Consider the following 22,170-nt stretch of genomic DNA (forward strand, 5'->3'; position numbering starts at 1 on the left):
TGGCAGTTTCCATCTCTTCCTCACACACGTATAGAAAACCCAACCTTACCAGGTGTTGGCTACAGTGAAGCGCCTGTATCGACGGTGATGCTTGGTCACCACCTGCTTGCGAAAGCATCTTGGTGAGCTGCGTGGTGAGAGTTGTGGGCCAGGATTAACAGCAACAACGCTGCGTGAGTCTGCCCCGTCTAACCCGAGCCTCTTGCTCTCTCCGCTGGCTTCCATTAGTGTCTCTGCTTTAAAACCAAGTCCGGCGCAGGAAGAGTGACGGCACTTTCCTGGCATTTAAAAGCTACGACCTTCCCAAAAAAACTGTTGAAATCACACTGTTTGGAAAGCCATCAGGACACTTTTCTCACTGGTCTTATGTTAATAAAGACTTGCTATAGTGTAATCAAGCCCCAAAGATTCACATTTAATACAAGATCTCTTCTTCCTGGAGGTCCCATTCATGATACTGCATTAGGAAAATATTTAAAGATTACGCCCAGAATAATACGACTCTCGGAGTTGGTGGAGATCTTTTTTCAGTCAAGGCCCTCTCCAATATTTATAATGCAAATGCAAATCCAAAAAAGCATCATCAACAAGCTGATTGGCTAATCAGTGACAGCTGAAAAAATACCACACCAAGAGCTGCGGTGCGTCGACAGTGTCATGCAATAAACAGAGCAAAAGTATCACGGCTCCTGACCTTTATTCCAGATAAACGCAGGCCATGCTTTTAAAAAGCAGTACAGCAGAATGTGAGCACTATAGAGATAAAAGCAACAGATGACAGAGTCAATTGACAAATACATCTCTGAAGAGAGCCCATGTAGTTTAGTAGGGTGAGTCATAGTAGTTCAAAGAGAAAGGATACATGTGGCAAATTACCACTCAATAAGGTAAAGTAGTAGCCATCATGAAAACTCCCTCCTATATATATATATCCCCTAAATGAATGCTACCAGGGAGCAGCAGCCTTCTTTTTTTGTTCTACATCAGAAGCAGACACATCAGTAACAGTGTACTCAGTACAAAATAACTTGGCAGCAGTTTAACCATCTGACACCTTAAAAATATAATAAATGTGTTGCTCTCCAGGACATAGGGCCACTGTTGTTACTGCAAGCAGTAACACAAACTAACGAGGTGTTGAAAACACTGTGGTCAACTGAAATAAAAATATAAATATCACTTACAACTTTGCTGCTAATTTGGGAGTCTAACGTCAAAACTACACCAGAGAAAACACCAACCTCACACTGTTACCAGCTTGTTTCAAAAAGGTGCAGCTCTGACTAAAATACAATTCAAACTAAATAAAAAAATCAACATAGTTCTCCATCCATCCATCCAAAGAACAGGAATTGGAGAGTGGCGTAATCCTCCTCAGACAACACAACATGCACTACAATCACAGTGGTAGCATGACCTCTACGCTAAAACTGCACTGAGACGTTGTATCTGTGGTTATCTTCAGTGGTCTCACCTGTTAGGGTCAGCCTGTGTGATGTCAATGCGGGGCAGGGTAGCAATGGGCAGGCTCGTCGGTCTGGTCCGGGTCACTGCATCTTCCTCAGGTGTGAGCGCACTTCCCCTGTCCCTCTCCTTCTCCGCCTGTCGCCATGACAATGGTGGCAGCTGCAGGTTGCCAGAAAACCGCCTGTGCACTTTACACACTTCTATTCCGAGGGTGTTGCCTGAGGGAAACTGTCCCACAGGAGGCTCCTTATTCTCCTAATGAAGGAGAAAAAGAATATGACAGTAAATTACTGGTTTCTATATTAAATAAATAGATTTAAAAAAAAAAACATAAAATGTGGGTGAAATGTTAATATCAGGTCAACATCTTGAAATATAAAAGGTGAATTAAATGTTATTGAGTAAAAAACGTAATGACAGCAGCACAAAAATAACAAGATTGAACAGAAATTAAGATTCTTATAAAAGAAATTACAGTTTTACAACATAGAATATAATCAACGGATCCAGAGCCATAAAAAGAAAAGTAAAATAATAAGAAAGAAACCAATTTAAGACACATAAACATGACTGTTCCGGAGGGAAAATCTGTCTGCCGTGCACATATCCTGATTTAACAAAATACCGTTCACTAGAGAGGCTCTTCATTACACAGACAAAAATTAGTTTGATCAAAGCTCATTTCAGGGCCTCGACACCTGATATGACAATTTACATTTTTATGAAGCCGTGCTGAATATAAATTGTGAGTTTAATGTGTGTGACGGTTCCGGCGAGGAGCCCAGGGTGCTTCACTGTAATGACTGGTTGTAAACAAGCCAGGGCACTGAGGAAACAGAAGCGGGCTGCCAGAGCTCATTCTGCATACATCACCCTCCACTTTATGTTCACTGCGTGAAAGTGTAAATGAAACACACCGACAGCTCCAAATGAACAAGGGAGATACGGTGGCACGACGATGCCGAGGGGGAAACAGAGGATCGAAGGATTCCTGGAAAGTGGCTGTGACAAACAAGAAATGATTTGTTTGGCTTGTGTATGCGTGCGTGTGTGTGTGTAGAGCAACAGACTAGACTGAGAATGTGTGTGAGAAAGAAAGCGAGTGAGAGTGTGGGAGAAGAGCGAAGCCACAATTTGACCTCAGTGACATCAGGGCTGACAGCTCAACATAATTTGACAAAACCGAGCCTGCACATTATCAACTTCTAATTCTCTGTAAATGATCAGACTTCATGCAGTTATTTATCTTTTTTTCCTTCCACAAAAATTTTAAAAGTTGCTTGCTTTGTTCTAATAAACCAGCAAATGTGCCCATTTAAGAAGCTGGAACCAGTACATTAGGCACTTTTGCTTGAAACATACCTAATTCAGTATACTTACAATGAATCAATTATCCAAATTGTTGCCAATTAATTTTCTGTTTTAACTCTAGTAAGTACTATGTAAAAAGTTACAGTAAAATGTATCATTGTATATGATTCAATTAAAATGTCTTCAACTTTTAACTGGTAAAAATTAAATGAATTAATTGGTAAAAAGTCAATGAACCACTATGAAAACACATCTATCTTTTCCAGGAATCCAAAAGACTAACTGAGTTATATCTTTCAACAGGCTGGCAACACTGTCATCTGCTCCCAATTTAATTTCTTTTTTATTACATTAAAAGCAATCAACATTTTATATTAACAACTTATCACATGGCTACTCGAAGGAGTTGCTCAAAGTGACAAACCCACAGAGAGTTATAACCAGACTTTGCAGTTCCTCTCGGCTTTACAGACCTTTATAGCATCTTTCAGCTCATCGTTGTGGTTTTACAGTCTAACACTCATTCTCTCTGCTCTCATAGTATCATTCTCGGCCGAAGCATGCGGCTGCTTTCAGAGAAAAAAGCTCCAAACACACTATCTGTCTAGCGCCAAACGACAAACCAGCAGAAGACAGACAAAGTTAGCGACTAGTTGGTGAACATCTTGGAGCATTTAACAGCTTAAGAGACAGATATTTCCCTCAGGAGTTAGAGGAGACCAAAACAGAGCTAAAAGGAGCGAAAATGTTATTACATTCATCTGGTGGCCAGACACACGACTTCAAATTAATGCTAATATTACTCCGTACCTGCTGAATGTGTAAATAGACCATTTGCTAACAGGTTTTCCATATCAATTTAAAAGGTGATAATATGTTGGTGTAGTCTCCACTGCCCCCATGTGGACAAAAATCAGCTTTTGAAGGTTTTAGAAAAGTGGATTTCAAGCCCAAAATTTGTTCTTGGTCAGATACAGAAGAATCCTCTCTGAATTTTTAACAGGAGCAAATGACAGTGTTGAAAGTCCTTTGATAGATGGAAAAATGGAAGGAAAAACGACTGGTAAAAGCAAAATTAGTGGGTGAGTGTAGACAGAGCAGACAGGGTGGTGTCAGAGTGAAAGAGAAAGAAGACAATCATCCCACCGCCATTTCTATGTGAAAGTGACTGACAGTAATGGTAGAGACACCAATTGGGAAGCAAAGAAGAAGTATGAATTAGAAGAGTAATAGAAGCATTAGACCAGGAAAGATAGAGTTTCTGAGTGAGAGGGGAAGGCAGACAGTCCGGAAGAAAGAGTTAGAAAAACCACAGACAGAGGCTGCCATCCTTTCTGATTGTCAGTAAACACAGATCTGCTGACTCCCCCGCTCCTTCTAGGAAATGCAATTTGTCTGAGTTATTGTGCCCGTCGTTAAGACACATTCTTTCCATCCCGGGAAAAGAGTGAAAATTAAATCTAGCAAAATGCAACTCTGTCCCAAGGACTCTGATCCAGTACTCTTTCCACTTACATAAGCCCTCCTGTCAAACACGCTATAACCAGAGATCTAAACAGTCTCTTGCCAGTATGTCTCAGTGCCACTGCTGTTTCACTGCCAAATTATCTATAAATTGTGTACTGATTGCATCTCTGACATCTGAACATATGATTCTAGTTCTTTGTTGATCCCTTGTCCATGGTCCAAATGGCATTTGGAAGAGGAAATACTGCTGATTAACTTTGAGTGTATGCTTGTATATACACCCCAACTAGAATAAGGATGGTGATAATTTTAGAATTCAAAACATTAATATATTTAGAAACCTTTATTTATCTCATGAGCCGGAACATGGTCGTGAAAGGACAGGAACTGGAGATGATGGAAGTAGTGTAGGTCCAGTGTCAAACAGAGGTGGAGTGGGTGTTTTCTAGATGAAGATGAAAGGGCTTCCTTGGCTGCAGAGCCTAAACAACTCCAGTGTTCTCTGGGATACTTCCAAAAAGCCTTTTTGAAGGAGGTGATATAAATGAGTAAGCTTTAGGAATGAAGCTCTAGAAGCATGGTTCGATGTGGTGTCTGAATAATTGAGTCTAGCAGTCAAAAAGAAAAAGAAAAAAAAAAAGCTTTAATTATTAATAAGCTATAGAATCTGAATGAAAGGTGGGAGACACACAAGGGTGTTGAGTGATGTAGCATAACAGATGTCTGTATAGAACCACTTTGATCTTTTCTGTGAAATGAAGAAATATGATGGAAGCTTCAAATTGAGCTTCTATAACATAATTTGTAATAATTTGTTCCTATCTTTTAAATGTCACTGAGTGCCTTAATCTTAATATGATGAAGTTGATGAATAGTGTAAACACTATGCAGATCAATGGAAATAAATCCAACTTTATCCCTGACAAAAGTCTGATGCTGTAAGTTAATTTTTCATGAATATATAAAAATGCTTAAAGCTAACCAATCTAATATATATAACACTGACATTTAAAACTACCCTGACAACCAACTACAGGAAGCAGTAAGAACTATTATATTACAATGCACTGAAATACTGAAACCTCTGAAATGTTAATGAAGCCTTCACATTCTTGGAATAAGCATTTTAGGCATTGTTAATGAGACTTTTCATTCCTTAATGAGTTGCCCAGCCTTTGAAAAATATTTCCACCATCAACAAAATCACTGCTGGCATGAAATTAAGTCACCATTGATCACTCCTGATATCATTAACCATTATACTGAATTAACTTGTGCATTTCCTCTATAAAAACTGAGAAATGAACATTATCAAAATGTATTACGACAAACAAGTTTAAAATATTTTCCGCATTATCATATATTTCCAGTGACAAGCCAGTTATAAACTCTAGGGTTCTGATGGAGGCCAGTCACAGCAGGAAAACTTTGTCGTTCCAGGATGTAGCTAGGCCTCCGAGCTCCTGTTGGACAATGTCAAAGAAAATGATCTGCCCAGTCATAAACACTGATGGCGTAGAGGAAAAACAGATGGGCCTCTCTGTCAGACCTCTGTCCTTCCTCTTATCCATGTTTCCATTCAGTCAATGCCCAAAATGTGTCCTGGTGCAAGCTCTCTTTTAAACACCTTTCATGATCTTCCTGTTCTGCCTCCTTTCTTCTAAACTACGCATCACTCCTCAACTCTCTATCATCTTCCTAACTCTCTCTCTCTCTCACACGCACACACACAAACACACGCACACAAACACCATCTCCCTCTCTGCGGTGTGTCCTGCCGGATAGCGGTCTGTTGTGTACAGTACAGTCATCTGTTTATGAGTCACCGACCACCGCACAGACATAATGCACCTCATTGCTTCGGTTTAGAGCTCACTGTATCTTTGTTCGGGAAGAGACAGAAGGAAGGCAAACGCTAAAAAATTTACAGTAACTGAGCAAACTGGAGAATGAGGCTGTAAACTTTGGAGGCAAGATGCATAATTTCAGATAAAAAGAAATCATGAGTGGCCGTGTAATGAAAGCACGGATGGATTTGTGGTTGCACAGATGGATGATTGGAGAAATCAATACTTACATCGCCCGGTGTATCCCCCTGTGCACTCCTGCTTTTCTTCATCATGAGGGATGTTTAGCCAGACTCTCTCTCTCTCTCTCTCTCTCTCCCTCACAGTCTCTGATGCTCTCTCCAAAAAACGCAGCTCTCTCCTGCTTCTCCTGCTCTGGGCAGCCTCACCAGTACGCCTGCACATGGGAAGCAGAGAGGAGGAGGGGAGGGTGATGATAAAGTAACCAGTTCCAAAAGTTATTTTGCCCTTACAGTTAATATCATGTCTGCAGTTGTTGTCAGACTTGGGTGATTGTTCTGACTACGCAATGCAGTTCTCAGTGCAGTAATTTAACGAGTCTTCACTCTGTTGCATTACGCAATGCATTACACAACTTTGACAAAAAAGCAGACATTACATTGACTGTGAGGGATTACGTAGCTCAGCAGATGCAAGTTTGCACAAGTTGATTTTCATAAATGAATGGAAACAAGGGAGGAAAAAAACAGCGAAGGTCTGAATGGCTTAGCAAGCAGTACTGTATGGCTTGGAAATAGATTACTTATTCAGTATTAGTTCCAATGTGATATGTGTGAGTTTTGGTACCGATAATGAACACAGTACTTTCTTGAAGCCTTACTTTTATCATCTTTTGCTCAGACTGAAATGTCTCAACAATTATTGAATGGAGTGCCATGAACCCAAAATCTAGACTTTTGGAGATCCCCCTGGCTTTACCTCTAGCATCACCATGAGGTTGACATTTTTAATGATTTTTAATTAAATGCCTTTACTCAACTTTTGGTGGATTGCCATGAAATTAGGTATTGAAATATGTGAAAAAATCCTTCCAGTGATGTCACTTAAGTCAGTGTCAGTTCAGGATTGAAAATGAAAAATATCTGGGAATGTGGAGTTTTCAAAAGGAAGAAAAGTGCATGGAATAAAAAATACATTATCGCTGCATCAATTTTGATACTTTTCCAAGTGCCCAGCATGAGTCCTAAGCGTGCAATGCTAAATTGGTGGAGTACTCTTAACCTTTCTTTTAGCACCATCATCAGGTCAAAATCTTAATTAGTGTAATACTTTGGTTTTGACCAAATACCTGCAACACTAATGACATTACAATTAGCCTCAGCTGTACTTGTGGTTAGTACTCATCAGCAAATGTTAGCATGCTAGCACGCTAAACTAAGATGGTGAACATGGTACACGCTAAAAATCATCATGTTAGCATTGTCATTGAGAGCATATTAGCATTTAGCTCAAAGCACCTCTGTGCTTAATAAGTACGGGCTCACAGAGCCGCTAGCTAGTCTGGTTTCTACAAAACTCTTTCTTCAAAATACACCAAATAATGTTAAATGTTGTCTAAACACAAGTAGCTGCTATACAAGAACTTTTCCTAAATTACAAAGTAAACCTGGAAACATTTTGATTTAAATCTGGAACTCTGATGTTAAATACATTTAACGTTAAATATATGTGATTTGAAGTATATCAGCTGAAACAAGATTGTTTATGTCATGTGCTTATGTAAAAAAATATATTGTTATAGGATTCTTTAAACTCCCAAATATGTGTATCCGCCTCAAAAATCCATTATTTGTCAGGCTACAGCCAAAACATGAAAAAACAAAAATAATGCTCCTTTAACCATGGAATGAGTTACTGCATGAGATACAGAGATTACGCTGTGATAAGAAAGTTATTGTTTGTGGTGTGATAAACTGCACGTTGTATTTGCCTACAGGTCTTTCACAGTGGTGCAGTCCTGTCTGTCAGCGTGCTTTGCAGTGACTAAACTCATCAATTATAGACTGACCACAGCTGGAAAACCACCAACAGGCAGACATGAGTGACTAATCTATGTGACAGACATGAATCGATATTTTCCATGTCACTATTGATTCACCCATTCCATCCCCCCGCTCCCCCTCCCCCTTCCATCCACATTAGCCCCTGCTTGACAGGCACCGTGTAAGTCAGTGTAGGACTGCTGGTGAGGGAGGCATGTTGTTGGTGCTTTCCAGCTGCTGCCAAGTCAAGTAGCATGAAAATAGAATTTCTATATATGTGGCCTCGTTCTACCCTCAGTTATTATAAAAAATGACATGATATGTGAAATGGCAGCATATCAAAGATTCAGTATGTTTTGAGCATCTGTAAGAAAACTCCTCGGCTGCTGGTTCAAATCTCAGCAGGAGGGAGAGGTTATAAATAATGTGTGAGGTTGCATAGATGTGTCCATTGTAGGTTTCACAAGAACACTGTTTAAATTTTTTATATGTCATGATACAGAGGTTTCAGGTGGATGGTATTGTGGCCACAACCAGGAAAAGTAAACTACTGTGAATGGAAAATTGAATATAGAATCAGTCAACTATTTCAAAAGTTATGTAAATTAATGTGTGTAACATTTTTCAGAAACTGGAATTTTCTGCTCCTTTAATTAAAAACAGTGTTAAGCTGTGCTTTTCTGAAACCACTAGACTGTGGACTGGCAAATGTGAGAAAATCTGATGAGTATCAGTCAGATTATGTGCCCTAATACTTACTTGTTCTAAACTATTCAAATTTTCAGCATGTATGTTAATTTAATCAAATTATCTGCCATCATAAGAATCCCCCTAAATAGTGATGTTTAAACTAAACTAAGCTACGCTTGCTGTTCTGTGAGGTTACTGTGGGGGCACTTAGTGCTATATGCTAAATGCTAATCTCAGCATGCTAACATGCTCACAGTGACAGTGCCAACATGCTGATGTTTAACAGACAATGTTTATCATGTTCACCATCTTAGTTTAGCATGTTAGCATTTGCTAATTAGCATTAAACACAAAATATAAATGAGGCTGATGAGAATAAATTTGGTCATAAACCAAATAAAAAATTTGGAAAAGTATAGTTGTTGAGGTCACTAAAAATCACAAATGTCAACCTCAAGGTTGACATTTCTGGCGCTCAAGGTCAAAGTCAGCAGGATCACCAAAGTCAGAAGGCATCATCCTGTGAGGACCATGAATGTCTGTAGAAAATAACACAGCAATCCATCTTATAATTGTTCAGATATTTCAGTCTGGACCAATGAGCCATTCTGTTACCATGGCTACAAATGTTGAGGTTAAGTTTTTACACTGGTCAAGACAAAATAATGATAGCTTGCTCAGTTTAAGCTTAATAAAACAGAAAACCATTTAGCCATCAAAACCAAGGCTCCTCTTCTGCCAAATAAATGCTTCAAACAGCACCATTTTCCTAAGAAAATGTTTTTCCTGCCATCAAAAAAGTCTATCATTCCAAGGGCCATGTCATTAACATATTATTAGCAGTACTGATCAGCTCTTACACTCCAAAAATCCTTTGAGGGAAACTTTTTCAAGTACCAATCTGTCACGTTCTCCTTAAAAGGTTTTTCTCAAGTTCTGTGTACAACAGATCAAGTTGTTACAAATTATTATTGGACGAATGAACACTAGAGCCAAGAAATATTTTACGAAACAAGCACAGAGGACAGTAAAAGGTTATGTCAAATCATGTCATGCAAGTCAAGCAATAACAGGTGTGATCCTACAATTGTGTCAAAGCTTTAAAACTATTACTTACCAAAGGAAAGTGTGTCTTTATGCCATCTGAGACACAAACATTCACTTTCTGTGCACATCATTCCCAAAAGGCTCAACAAACTGTAACTGTGTTGCTGTGTTATATATTGCAACAAGCAGTTAGGAGAGTTGTCAGCCTCTAAGAGACCACTTATTGTGAATTCAGGTGGCATACACTATTTGTTTGTTTCTGTACTTCAAAATTTAGTTTTTGAAAGGTGTAGTATCTCTTATGAGCTGACAAGTGTGAGGAAAATATCACAGTTGCAGGCAACAAAACACAGTTCAGCACTCTGCTCCAAAATCTTGATGATTTAGTGTTGGTTATAAAAAGACCTGGTACCCCTACTCACAAAGTCATCAATAGGCACTGGCAGACCAAACCGTTTTGGGGACTCCCTGAGAGGAAGTACCCACTGGAGAGCTCCCCCGAGAACTACCGTACATACCTTCAAAGGACTTTTTTTTCTGTTTGCATTTGCAACGCTGATAAGAACGCTGAAGTGATGTAAGCCAGCTGGAGATTGGTATAGCAACGTCACTTCTGTGAAAGATACGACAACAAGATGGAGGACGCCATGATCGGAGCTGTGTGTTTGTTGTGCATTTCATTATAATAACGGAGTTGGAAAGGAGACGTGCAAATTTAGACTATGCGGTTGTATTACACAGGTTTTTAAAAATGGCGGTTGCTGGTGCTGCATTGGCTCATGTGTCTGACCAATCAATGTACACTTACGTCTGGACCAATCACTGTACACATAAGTCACTCAAGGTTCCTCTTGTGCTGGGAGAGTACCTACCCCGAAGTAGGAGCTAAAAAAGTCCCTCAAAACGGTGCACTATGAACTATGATTGTTCCCAGTACCTGCAGTGTGGACACAATAAAAAGGGGGTAGTTCCTCCAACAGTTCTTAGAACTATGAAAAAGTTCCTCTGGTCTGAAAGTGCCTAATGAAATCTAGAGTACCTATATGTGGTGGTGGGGTGTGGTTTGGGCTCAGGTGCAGGGGAGAGATGGGTGGGAGTGGCTCATGGGAGCAGTGCCAGGGTTAGTCTAATTGCACAGGTGTTACCTGTTATCTAATTATTCTCTCTTCTCTTGATGCAGTAGCATGCTGGACCTGAGAGACACACGCTGGAGCCAGAGCAGAAATGGCGCACCAGCCCTCTGTTATAATTGTATATTGATTTTGTGTTGTTTGAGAGACTGGACTGTATGCCCTCTGGAAACACCGGGCAAGTGAGCGGAGGAGTTAAGACTGAGAAACACATTTATGTTGTGAAAGTGTGTATGTGGTCAATAAAAGGGACGATCTAAAGTGGACAAAACTGCTTGCGACTGTTTGTGCAGAGTAGAACCCCGAGCTAACTCTGACACCTGTTACATTATATTTCCCAGTCAAAACTAAGGAGATACATTCCCCATTTAATGAAATTTTATAGCCACAGTTTTGGTACCTGAATGGGATTAGTAATTAACATTCATTGGTATAATTGTTACTCATGCAACTGTATTGACACATTGTGCTTTTTACATAATTTTGCTAAATGAGTTATTGCTAAGATTTTGATTAGCAAGTGTTTGGGCTACAACAATTTGACAAACTTCAACTAATGATTTTAATTATTCATTAGTCTCTTGATCATTTATTTGATTAATCAATTAACTCTTGTTTACAAATCATCATAAAATAGTGGAAAACACCATCACAAGCTCTCAGAGCCCAAGGTGACATCTTTGAAATGCTTGTTTAGCCCGACCAGCAGTCCAAAGTAGAGAAAATATTAAATTCATGATATTAAACTGAGAAATTATGAAAACCTTTGCATTCCTGAAGCTAGAACCAGGAAATGTTTGGTATTTTTACTTAACAAATGACTTAAACAACTGACTGATTGGTTGACTGATTGACAATCAGTTATTGCAGATTATTTTTCTGTGAATCGACTAATCGATTTAAAACAACTTATATCAGCTCCATATCTACATTTACAGCATAGAATCAAGCAAGAATCTTTGTGTTAATCATATTAAGAGATGAAGTATTTGTTACATAACTATTTCTACTAACAGCTATCAGCACTCTTTTGAAAAGAGGAGGGGTTGGGCCATACGTCAAGGGAAAGAATGAGCCTGTGAGACTCTGAAGAGCATTTAAACCTAAAATCCAGGAGAGCACTCATACGTAAGTTAACTGGACAAAAGACAGTGGACTGAAAATGCCCTGGTGTCTCACTTTGACTCCATTTTTTTGAGAGACAAGTTTCAAGTGACCTCTCATCCTTGTGACCCATGCAATAGGTCATCCCCGTGGTGACCATCCGTACCTCTACAAATAATTGTTTGTTGATGTTAAGCGGGTAAGAGAATGCTCGGTCATGAGGCAGCACTTGAGATGCTGATTGTAAGGATTTGACTTGCCCTTTGATGAGAACACCAGGGATCATTGTGCTGGGCGTACAGTCTATCATCGGTGCAATAGAGAACACAAACCAAAGAAGGCTGATTTTGCTCAATGTACAACTCAAACACAATGAAGAGGGAGAAGATGGACTCAGCTTTGAGGCTTTTATTTCTTCCATTAAAAACTGGTGCTTAAAAAAAGTTTGCAAAAACAAAAGTGTGAAGAAAGTATCTATCCAACATGTATGAGTAAAGTATTTAAGTTAAGTTATTTCTAGGCATTGTGGACAGAAATCTCCACAGCAGATTAAATGCATAACCTTCTCCAAAAAACAATAGATACACAGCACTGTATGGCAGGGTTTGGGTAGTGATGAAACAATTAACCAATTAGCCAATTGACAGAAACTTTAAAATTGACACAAATTATGATTTTGATTTATCATCTATGTAATTTATCATGAAAAATGCCAAACATTTCAGTCACATCAGTTTTAAATGGAATATTTTTGGCTTTGGACTATTGGTCAGACAAAATAAGCAACTTAATGACGTCACTTCAGACTCTGGGAATTTTCCATAGGCATCTTATTTTATAGACCAAATAATTGTCCAAAGATTTGGACATAAGTGAACTAAAAATTCTAAATTACAGGTGTGAATTTGAGTGTGAATGGGCTTGTGTATGTAATAAAAGAGTTTCCAGTTCAGATTGTTGCCATGCATTTTGACCAGTGTACTCTGGAAAAGACATCAACCCCCCCAGCCACCATCCCCACTGGGCCTGAGCAGCAATAAGTGGGGTTAGAGAATAGGCGCATGGATGGATGTTGAGGACATTTCCATTTTATCTTGCACTCATTTACCATCATCCAACATAGGCTTAATGCTCTTACAGCACATAGTGTAAATCACAACACTATCACAACCAGTGTTTGCATTCCTGTCGTAAATCGGAGGTTAGCAAGCAGAGGCAAAATTTTCCCATTTGACCAGTCAATCTATGTCACACAGCCTCCATGCACAATTGAGAGCTGTGGAGGGTGAGTCAGGGGCTTTCATACAATTAAAATCCTTGGACACCCACACAAATGTAGCTTTTGTGGAGCCAAGACAAAGGAGGCTCAAGAAATCATGAGTGAAACTGCAGTAATGTTATGTTCTGATTACTCTGTGATCCAACAATAAGACCTTTCAAAAGACATCTGTGTGTCACAACCATGACGAATTAACTTTGCAATAGTCACTCACTTATACCCATATCTCTGCGATTCAGATTTACTATTAAATGAAGGAACCATAAAAACACAAAAATCAATGCCCACACTATGTACTTTTTAAGAAACTGACTCAACTTACCCAGCTTTGATCCAGTAGGTGGTAAATGAATCTGTTTTTAATATAAGCCTTAAAATACTCACTCATGCAGTGATTAACTCCGGTCACAAGACGCAACAGCTGTTGACAGAACAGCAGCAGGTCCTGTTTGACAGTCTACGTCCCGCCTACGTTTATTCAGTCTAAACAACACCACACCCACTTTATTCTCACCTCAGATATCTAGTGGGGGAGGTGCAGTCTGAATACATTGCATGTCAACTGATGACAAAACTTAATACTTATAAAAATTGATATTCAGTGTCCATTGAATTCCTTTGAAGCATTGGCTGTCCCTTCTCCACAGTCAGATCCTTTCAAACGAGCGTTGGGGTTATTTGAGCTAAACTTTAATGACTAAATAAAAGAGATTGTGCAATCATGTTTTATCACCTCAGAAATAAAGTATATCGAAGATATAATCCTGTCTACCTCTGACCTTGAACACAATAGCTGGTTGGTTTTCACAGGAATGACTGCTGCTGACTGAAATACAGCTCACTGAAGAATCAGTCAAAGTCACCATTACACTTAACATTTATATTTAATGTCAGTATTTTAACAATTAGCATCTACACTGTAACCATTTTACTGATATGTTACATTTTGAAGGGCTTTTATTATCCATTTTAAAGCAATTGTTGGTTTTTTCCTCCACCAATATGTATGATCACTGTTGATGATCCCCAGAGGCAAAATAAGGAGAGGAAGAAGAAAAAGAAAAGAAGAAGAAGAATGAGCTAGTCTTTGTCTGTTCTGGCCCCAAGGGTGCAGAGTGATCTGCCTGGAGCACACAAATACCTCAACTCACTGACACAGTTACAAGGTTACTTATTGTACAGTATAACTGCACAAGTAGCATGGAAAGAAAAAGGTGCTTGTTCTGTTGTCATCACACTGTTTACAATGAGATTACAGTGTGCTTGCTTTTGTTTCATTTGTTTTGTAATGAGCTCTGATGTTATTTTAGATGTAGCAGCTGCAGACAGCAGAAAACAATTGTTGGATGTCCGGGAGGATACGCACCAATTTATTATTGCACAAAATGCAAATCACACCTGCTACCAAGCTGCTTCCCTCTAGACTACTGTGACTTGTGACTGTGGCTGAAATTCATTTCTGTAGGATCGACATGGACAATTAAAGTTTGTTTAATGTATAATGAGTAAGTCAAATTTTATTTATGTAGCACCCATTTTTAAAACACAGGTTACAACTGAGTTACATCAACATCAGCACAGAAAGAGAAAGAGAACAAGAAAAACAGAAAAAGAATAAAACAGAACAGGAAAAAAAAAAAAAAACATTCAACTACATACAGACACATATGAACACTAATGTTATGGAAAGACCATCGTAAAAAGGGTGGGTTTTTAAATGTTGTTTAAAACAGTCAACAGACTCAACTGATCTAATGTGAGGGGGGAGATTGTTTGGGTGCCAAAGCAGCTAAAGCGCAGTCGCCTTGGTTTCTAGTTTGGCACGCAGCATGGCCAACAGGTTTTGGTTGGATGACCTAAGTGACCACTCAGTAGTGTAAGGGCTTAGTAGCTCAGAAATTAGGCCGAAGCTAAACCGTGTGTGATTAAAAGAATCTTAAAATCGATCCTGAACTTCACAGCAGCCAATGGCAGTGAGGCTAAAATAGGAGTGATGGGAGATATACGGCCAGTCCTACTTAATAGCCTAGCTGCTGCATTTTGTACAAGCTGAAGACGTGCAAGGGCAGCTTGACTAGGGGAAGTAAAAAGGGAATTGCAGTAGTCGAGGCAGGAAAAAATGAAGGCATGAATGATACATTCTGAGTCAGAGACAGCTAATAATGGTCTGGTTTTTGCAATATTCCTTAGTTGAAAGAAACAGGATTGAGCCAATTTGTTGACATGGTGTTCAAATTTCAATTTAGGGTCAAATGTAATGCCACAATTCCTAGATGCCAAGATGCCAATATGCTGAATGATGCCATTTGTAGTATTTTCAGGGCCATTTTCTGGCCAACTGCCTAGTACATACTATGAAAAAACACCGTATTAACTGCATTACACTGGGCACCATTTGTTAATCACTTTGTTTTTACTTCTAGACATTTTGGTCTCTAAATCCTATCTGACCCACTGCCTTGTTAGACACATCCATCTTAATGTAATTCATAAAGCACTGAATATGATACCAATCCATATTTGGCTAGATGTGTTAGGCACAGGGTTAGTTGGTTAATTCTGTATGAATATATAAAATGTTAAAAACTATATGTTAAAGAAAAAATACTTGAAGGTTGCAATAAGTTTTAAGGCTCACACACTCTGTTATCTCTTCTAATCTTATCCATCCTTCCCACACTGTTTGTGTGGGCATGTCCTCCACACAAAGCAGTTGTTGCTCTCCATGCAGGTGTCCTTACACTTACTAACTGACCATTATTATTGTATACCTTCTAGCTTGTTGAGTTCATTACATCTACAACTCAGAATCAGCATTCCACAGAGATGGATGGAAAAAGTAATTGATACAAAACATGTAAATTATGCATGCACCAGAGCTCATTTGAAGACAGAGGACTCTAGTTTTAGGGCATGAAATGAATATACATATTATGCTGGAAAGAAACTTGGGACATTTTTCTTTGGAGTTTCTCTCTGCTGATAAAAGAGGCTTGTAAAAATGCTACAAGATTTACAATGCAGACCTTCTGTGAGTTGGGGTGGAGTTACTTTGTCCACAACATACTGTAAAGCTAAATTGTCAGAGTTTATTTACCTCCCATGATGAAAACATCAACATCATTTCCTCTAGCGTGTAATTTAATTAGACATCTATCAAAAGATCATTCAACAGTTTTATACTGTTTTTAACACTCACCCCGAAGCCATATCAACTCTATTACTGAAAAAGAAACACCAATCAACACTTGTCAATTTAGATTAGTTGTCACTGAAAAAATAAAAAAAATCGACACTTAGTCGCACTGGCAAATTTAGCACTTTGTATTTTGCATTCAGTGTAGTGAAGCAGATGCCAGCAGAACTTTTGAGACAAGCGAAGACTGAGGCGTTTGTTGAGGAGGCAGAGAGAAACAAACCAATTTGTGGCAGTTGAAAGATGACGTCACTGTGGAGGCCACATGCAGGAAACCCACTGCCCTACTGTACAAACAGAGAGTGTGTGTGTGAGAGATAGAGAGAGAGAGAGAGAAGGACTGGACAGGCAAGGCTCTGTGAGTCTGCTGCCAATGGGCCACATATCACAAGATCATTTTAGGATTGTTCTGCTGTCACACCATGTTGTTTGTCATGTTGGCATTGCAAACACTATCACAAAAAAACTGGTGGGAACAGGCTGATTACCAGCTCTTATGTCTTATAACTTGTCTTGTTTGGTTTAAAATTTAGCAAAAATATAAAAAAATAAATAAGGTCTCATTTTGTTCTAGTGTACCTGCCTTAAAAATGGAGATTAACTACATCTATGTCATGTAATAATGATGTTTAAATGACATCCTCTGCTTCACACCAACCCCCAACCTACTCCTGTACTCATATTAGCATTAATCAATGATTCTATTCTGTTCCTTTCTTCCAATTAGATGAAAGAGGTAAATAAATGTGAATTCATCATGAGCTTTTGATGCAACACTGCTGTGCTGACACGGAGACCTATCAAACTATTTAAAAGAATTAGAAAGAAATGAGAAATAATTGGTGGCTCAGGCCTCTGTATGAGTCGCTGTTTGATTGGAATTGTTGAAAAAGCCCGATAATTATAAAGGAAGAGTGCCACCCTGTCAAATTCAAAACACCCACACTGCACTCCTACACTAATTACCCCATCGTATTCAAGTCACCCTATTTCAAGTCCTTTGAGGTATTGTGCTTGAAGGACCGCCTGTGTCAGCACTTCATCAATTACCTTACCCATTCACTGGATGAAACTTTCTATTGGCAGCTACACGGATGAAAGCTTTTAGGGTAAATTACAAATTACAAATAACTTGGAGAGAAAGGAGGCAACAGAAGGCTTGGCAGGGTTTGCAGGATTTGGGGCACAGAGAGGGCCTTTGGTGAGTGTCACCAGCTGGCAACCTCCATGTCAACATGGCTGTAAATCATTCAGATGGCCTGTGCATCTTAGAGATACTCTTGAGGTAAAACTGAATAAATCAGTATAACCCACCACCTCCTTTACACACATGGTGACTACATCCTGCTGTGGAACTACTGGTTTGGGTCATGAACCGTGATGGACACCACACACACACACACACACATACCACCTACCCCTTCCTGTTCACCACCTGTGTCTCTGTCTCCATCTGTGTGGTTATTGTGAATCAAAGAGAAATCAAACAAGTGTACTGTGCTGTGCTGTAGACCAATTTCCACAATACATAGAAAACTGAGCTCTTCTGCTTGAAAGCCAAGGACAAAATATTACACGTTATTCCATGCGCAGTAAAGAACACTGATTTTGACCACAATAAAACGCTAAAAGAAACTTACTCACAGCTGAAACTGCTCTGCAGGCGCCTGTGGTGAGAGGAGAGGCAGGAATTCACGTCAGCAGTCTGTTGGCTTGAAAGACAGATGATGTACGCATTACATTTAAGATCACATGGCACAGCAAAATATTTGAGAGAAGAAAAATACTGACTGACAACACTTTGGGCAGTGTTGGATTGGTTTTAAATCAGGACCAGCAACAACATACATATTTCCTCTCTGACAGGTATAGAAAGAGAACATAGAGATATTTACACATGATTTCACTGTGTACAAAATAGTTTTGGTAGATCTGAGAAAAACAAAAAGTCATTTTAAAAAACAGTGGAAACCCTGTTGAGTGTGAAAGCTGCTGAATTTCTTCTCTTCACAATAAGAGTCTAGCACAACTGCCACAATTCTTTTAGGGTTGCAACTGATGATTATTTTCGTTATCAATTAATAAATGATTTGTTTGGTATATAAAATGTAAGAAAATAGTGGAAAGTTCCCCATCACAATTTCCTAGAGCCTGAGTTGATGTCTTCAAATTGGTTGTTTTGTCAGACCGACAGTCTGCAACCCTAAAATATTCAGTTTTCCATCACATATGACAAAGAACAGCAGCAAATCTTCACAATCAAGACGCTGGAAAAAAAATTAATGTTTAGCATTTTTGCTAAGAAGACTGACAAACAATAAATCTATTATCCAAATGATTGGCAATTTATTTTCTGTTGATGGATTAAGCAATTAATCAATTAGTTGTTTCAGATCTAGATTCCTTAAATGAATGACTGATTACAAGCAGTTCCGTTTACCACACACACACACACACAATGCTTTCTGTATTCAGAGTCAGCTGGTTTTTCATCACAGCTCCCAGTATGACAAACAGTCAAACAGTCTGAAAACCTAAATGCGTAGAGCAGACACGGCATGTATTCATCAGCTGGAAGCGAAACATCAGTGGTCAGTAACAGTCAGTATGGTGACCACATCACCAGTAAAGCTACCAAGCAGCCAGTAAGTGAGTCATCAGTCTGGCAGCCAGTTCTTTTATCAAGAGGCTGGATGTATGTGCTCTGTTGTTTCACTACTGACTGAGAATAAAACGGACAGTGGCCAGTTGAGTTCACACAAAATGACCAGGCGCACCACAGAGATGCTATAAACTGGGTTTCAAAGGAAAAGACAGCTGAATTTCTGAGGTGTAACTAGACAGTATGACAGTGAAATGTCATATGGCATGTTAGACACCAGAGAGGAGCTTGGGATGTCAAAAAAAAAACAAACAAAAAAAAAACAGAGCTTTGGTTTAACAGCAATACATCAATTCCAAAACATAAAAAAGGAAAAAAAAAAACATTCTGTTAGAGTCCACAAACACCACCCTCCTGGTTGCAAAGACCTGTCAGACTCTGGATGTTGCAGCAGATGTTGAGTCCAGATGTTAAATCAAGTCAGCAGCAAAGATAAAATATCTGCCGGTACTCTGCTGGTATTACCAGTAAACTGACTTTAAATCCCAGTAGAGTTGGAAAGAGCAAGGGAGGCCTGGGAATGTTGTAACATTAGGTTGGTTGCAATGCTGCCCATGTGACCAGGCAGAAATTAACCGCAGCGATGAGGCCAATACACACACTTCCTCCCTAACCTTACTGGATACGTTCATGGTTCTGCTGCACCACATTATTTTGTACACAAACCAAATGCTCATATAAAATGAAACATTTTAAGATGGTGAAATGAAAGTTTAATGAGATTTTAAGTTTGAATGTTAAAAATGTGTGGACCCATTTATGTTTAACAAGAGAAATAGGTTAAGTATTAACATTTTCTGCTCCCAGTTGTTTCAACTGCACCTGTTACCCAGCATTCACTGAGGATACTGCATTTAGAGATGCAAACCAATGACATTGATCAGCTATAGACTGATATTTTAGCATGCTAGGACTGAAACTAACGATCATTATCGACTAATCTGCTGATTATTTTCTCGATTAATTGATTACTCACTTGGTCTGTAAAATGTCAGATAATAGTGAAAAATACCTGTTATAATGACCCACAGTCCATGGTGACGTGTTCAGATGTCTTGTTCTGTCCCATCAGCAGTCCAAAACCCAAAAGATATTAAGGTTACAATGATATAAAACAGAAGAAAAAAAACTGGCATTTGAGAAACTGAAAACAGAGAATATTTGGCATTTTTGCTTAAAAATATTACTAAAACCATTAATCAACCATCAAAATAGTTGCAGATTAATTTTCCGTCAACTAATTGTCTAACAGAGACGTAACTTCCAACTATTTTGCTAATTGATTAATCATTTTGAGTCATTTTTAAAAAAAAAAAAATACTGGTGTTCTCTGGTTCCAGCTCCTTAAATGTGAATATTTTCTTGTTTCTTTAGTCTTCTATGATAATAAACAGAAAATCTTTGGACTGTAAAACGGAACAAAACAAAGCATTTGAGGTTGCACCTTGGGATTTGGGAAACGGTGAGGGACATTTTTCTCCATTTTCTGACATTTCATAGACCAAACAATTAACCGATGAATCAATAATGAAAATAATTGTTAGTTGCAGCCCTAAAACACATTATCGCTCACACCTTTAAACAGTGACCATTTCTGTGCCATAGAAACAGCGCTGTAACAGTGAACACCTGCGCTACCTCACATAATGTATGATGCTGCTCTGTCAATGACTAACGTACCCAGTCACCTGAACGTGTGTCCAAACTTTTGACTGGTACTGTCTGCGTAGATGACAAACAGCGGTAGCTTGTTTGAAAGCTTCTGCGCAAACAACTAAAATGTAGATAATGATTACACAACTGTTACAATCATCCCCAGTCTCCCTAGTGATAATGAAAGGTCACTATTGAGTCTTTATTGACACCTCAGAAACATTAAGTCCCATCAGAAATATTATGTTGATTTCTCCTCTAGGGTAAAATTAAGAACCTAACTATAGCCATTTATCTCCTAGAAGTCGTGGTTGACCTCATTTGACCCAGACTTAATTTCTTAATGGACAGTGATTGATTGTATAATGGCATATAACCCTTGGTTTATTGAACCCAACCAGCAAAACCCCTTGTTAATGTGTTTCACCGGGTTAACCCAGGCTTTTACATAAATATCACTGTTTTCACATGTAACTGTCCCAAAATTTAGCCTTTCTCACACGTATGTGCTTGTCTGCATTTACATATCTTTTATCGTATTAAGACAAATCACTGAGTGGCTTTTCCCTTGCTTGACCTCATCATCATACTTCATGGGAAACTACCCAAACATATGTGGTTGGTTGTATCCAGTGCAGCACATCATTGTTGCAGAAACGTACAGATAAAACTGAACAAGTCGATTGTCAATAGAGGAAGAGATGCCCACAATGATAAGTCCTGAAAGAGATAAAAGAGCACTGCCTACATACAGACAAGTAGCCTACGTGGTGCGACTGAATCAAAAGCCCTTTCAGAGGAACTGAAGATATTTGACTACTGGTCACGTTTACACGAAAATAGCTTCTGTACAGCCCAAATAGCGAAACTGACAACGTAAACCCGCCACCTGAGCATCGTGAAACATCAGTTTTCGCAAATCTCTAGACCAACAAAATCCCTCATCCTATACCGGTTAACCTAATTAACTTTAAACGGTGCAAATCTGGCAAAACTTTACAATGTCGCGCGGGTTATCGCCTGCAAGCAACGGACCAGTGTAGACAGGAGAAAGTAGATACGTAAAAGCTACAGGAAGGTTAAAAAGAAAACATTTTTCGCTGAGTTGAGGAATATTTCAGCTGTATCTGTCACAGGACGGGTGAATGTGTAGTGTATGTCTTACCGGTGGTGTATCCGTTCTCCCACGGTGAAGTTGTGACAGAGTGTAGTCTCCTCTTCCTCTGCCACGCTTCGGAAGCACGCGCCCCCTTTTTATCCGGCTCCATTTGTGCCATTCGCGCTCGTTCCCCTTCCCGACCCCGCGAGCGCATC

General features: G+C 39.1%; 1 protein-coding gene across 5 annotated transcripts in view; it reads right to left on the reverse strand.

Annotated features, from left to right (window-relative positions):
• Window positions 1-22,170, reverse strand: part of LOC122993247 (cAMP-specific 3',5'-cyclic phosphodiesterase 4B-like) — a 53,517-nt gene extending 31,347 nt beyond the window's left edge. The window contains exons 1-6 of one of the 5 annotated variants that reach the window (XM_044367240.1): window positions 22,022-22,170; window positions 20,216-20,263; window positions 18,186-18,253; window positions 17,960-17,994; window positions 6,323-6,489; window positions 1,475-1,722 (exon numbers count right to left, since the gene is read on the reverse strand). In XM_044367240.1, coding sequence (XP_044223175.1) covers window positions 1,475-1,722; window positions 6,323-6,367 — 293 coding nt within the window. In that variant the 5' untranslated portion in view covers window positions 6,368-6,489; window positions 17,960-17,994; window positions 18,186-18,253; window positions 20,216-20,263; window positions 22,022-22,170. Of the gene's footprint in view, window positions 1-1,474; window positions 1,723-6,322; window positions 6,490-17,959; window positions 17,995-18,181; window positions 18,254-20,215; window positions 20,264-22,021 lie in introns of all 5 variants that reach the window. The other 4 variants (XM_044367238.1, XM_044367239.1, XM_044367236.1 and 1 more) reach the window with 4 other exon arrangements.

This window comes from Thunnus albacares, chromosome 12, assembly GCF_914725855.1.
Source record: "Thunnus albacares chromosome 12, fThuAlb1.1, whole genome shotgun sequence".
Taxonomy (NCBI): domain Eukaryota; kingdom Metazoa; phylum Chordata; class Actinopteri; order Scombriformes; family Scombridae; genus Thunnus; species Thunnus albacares.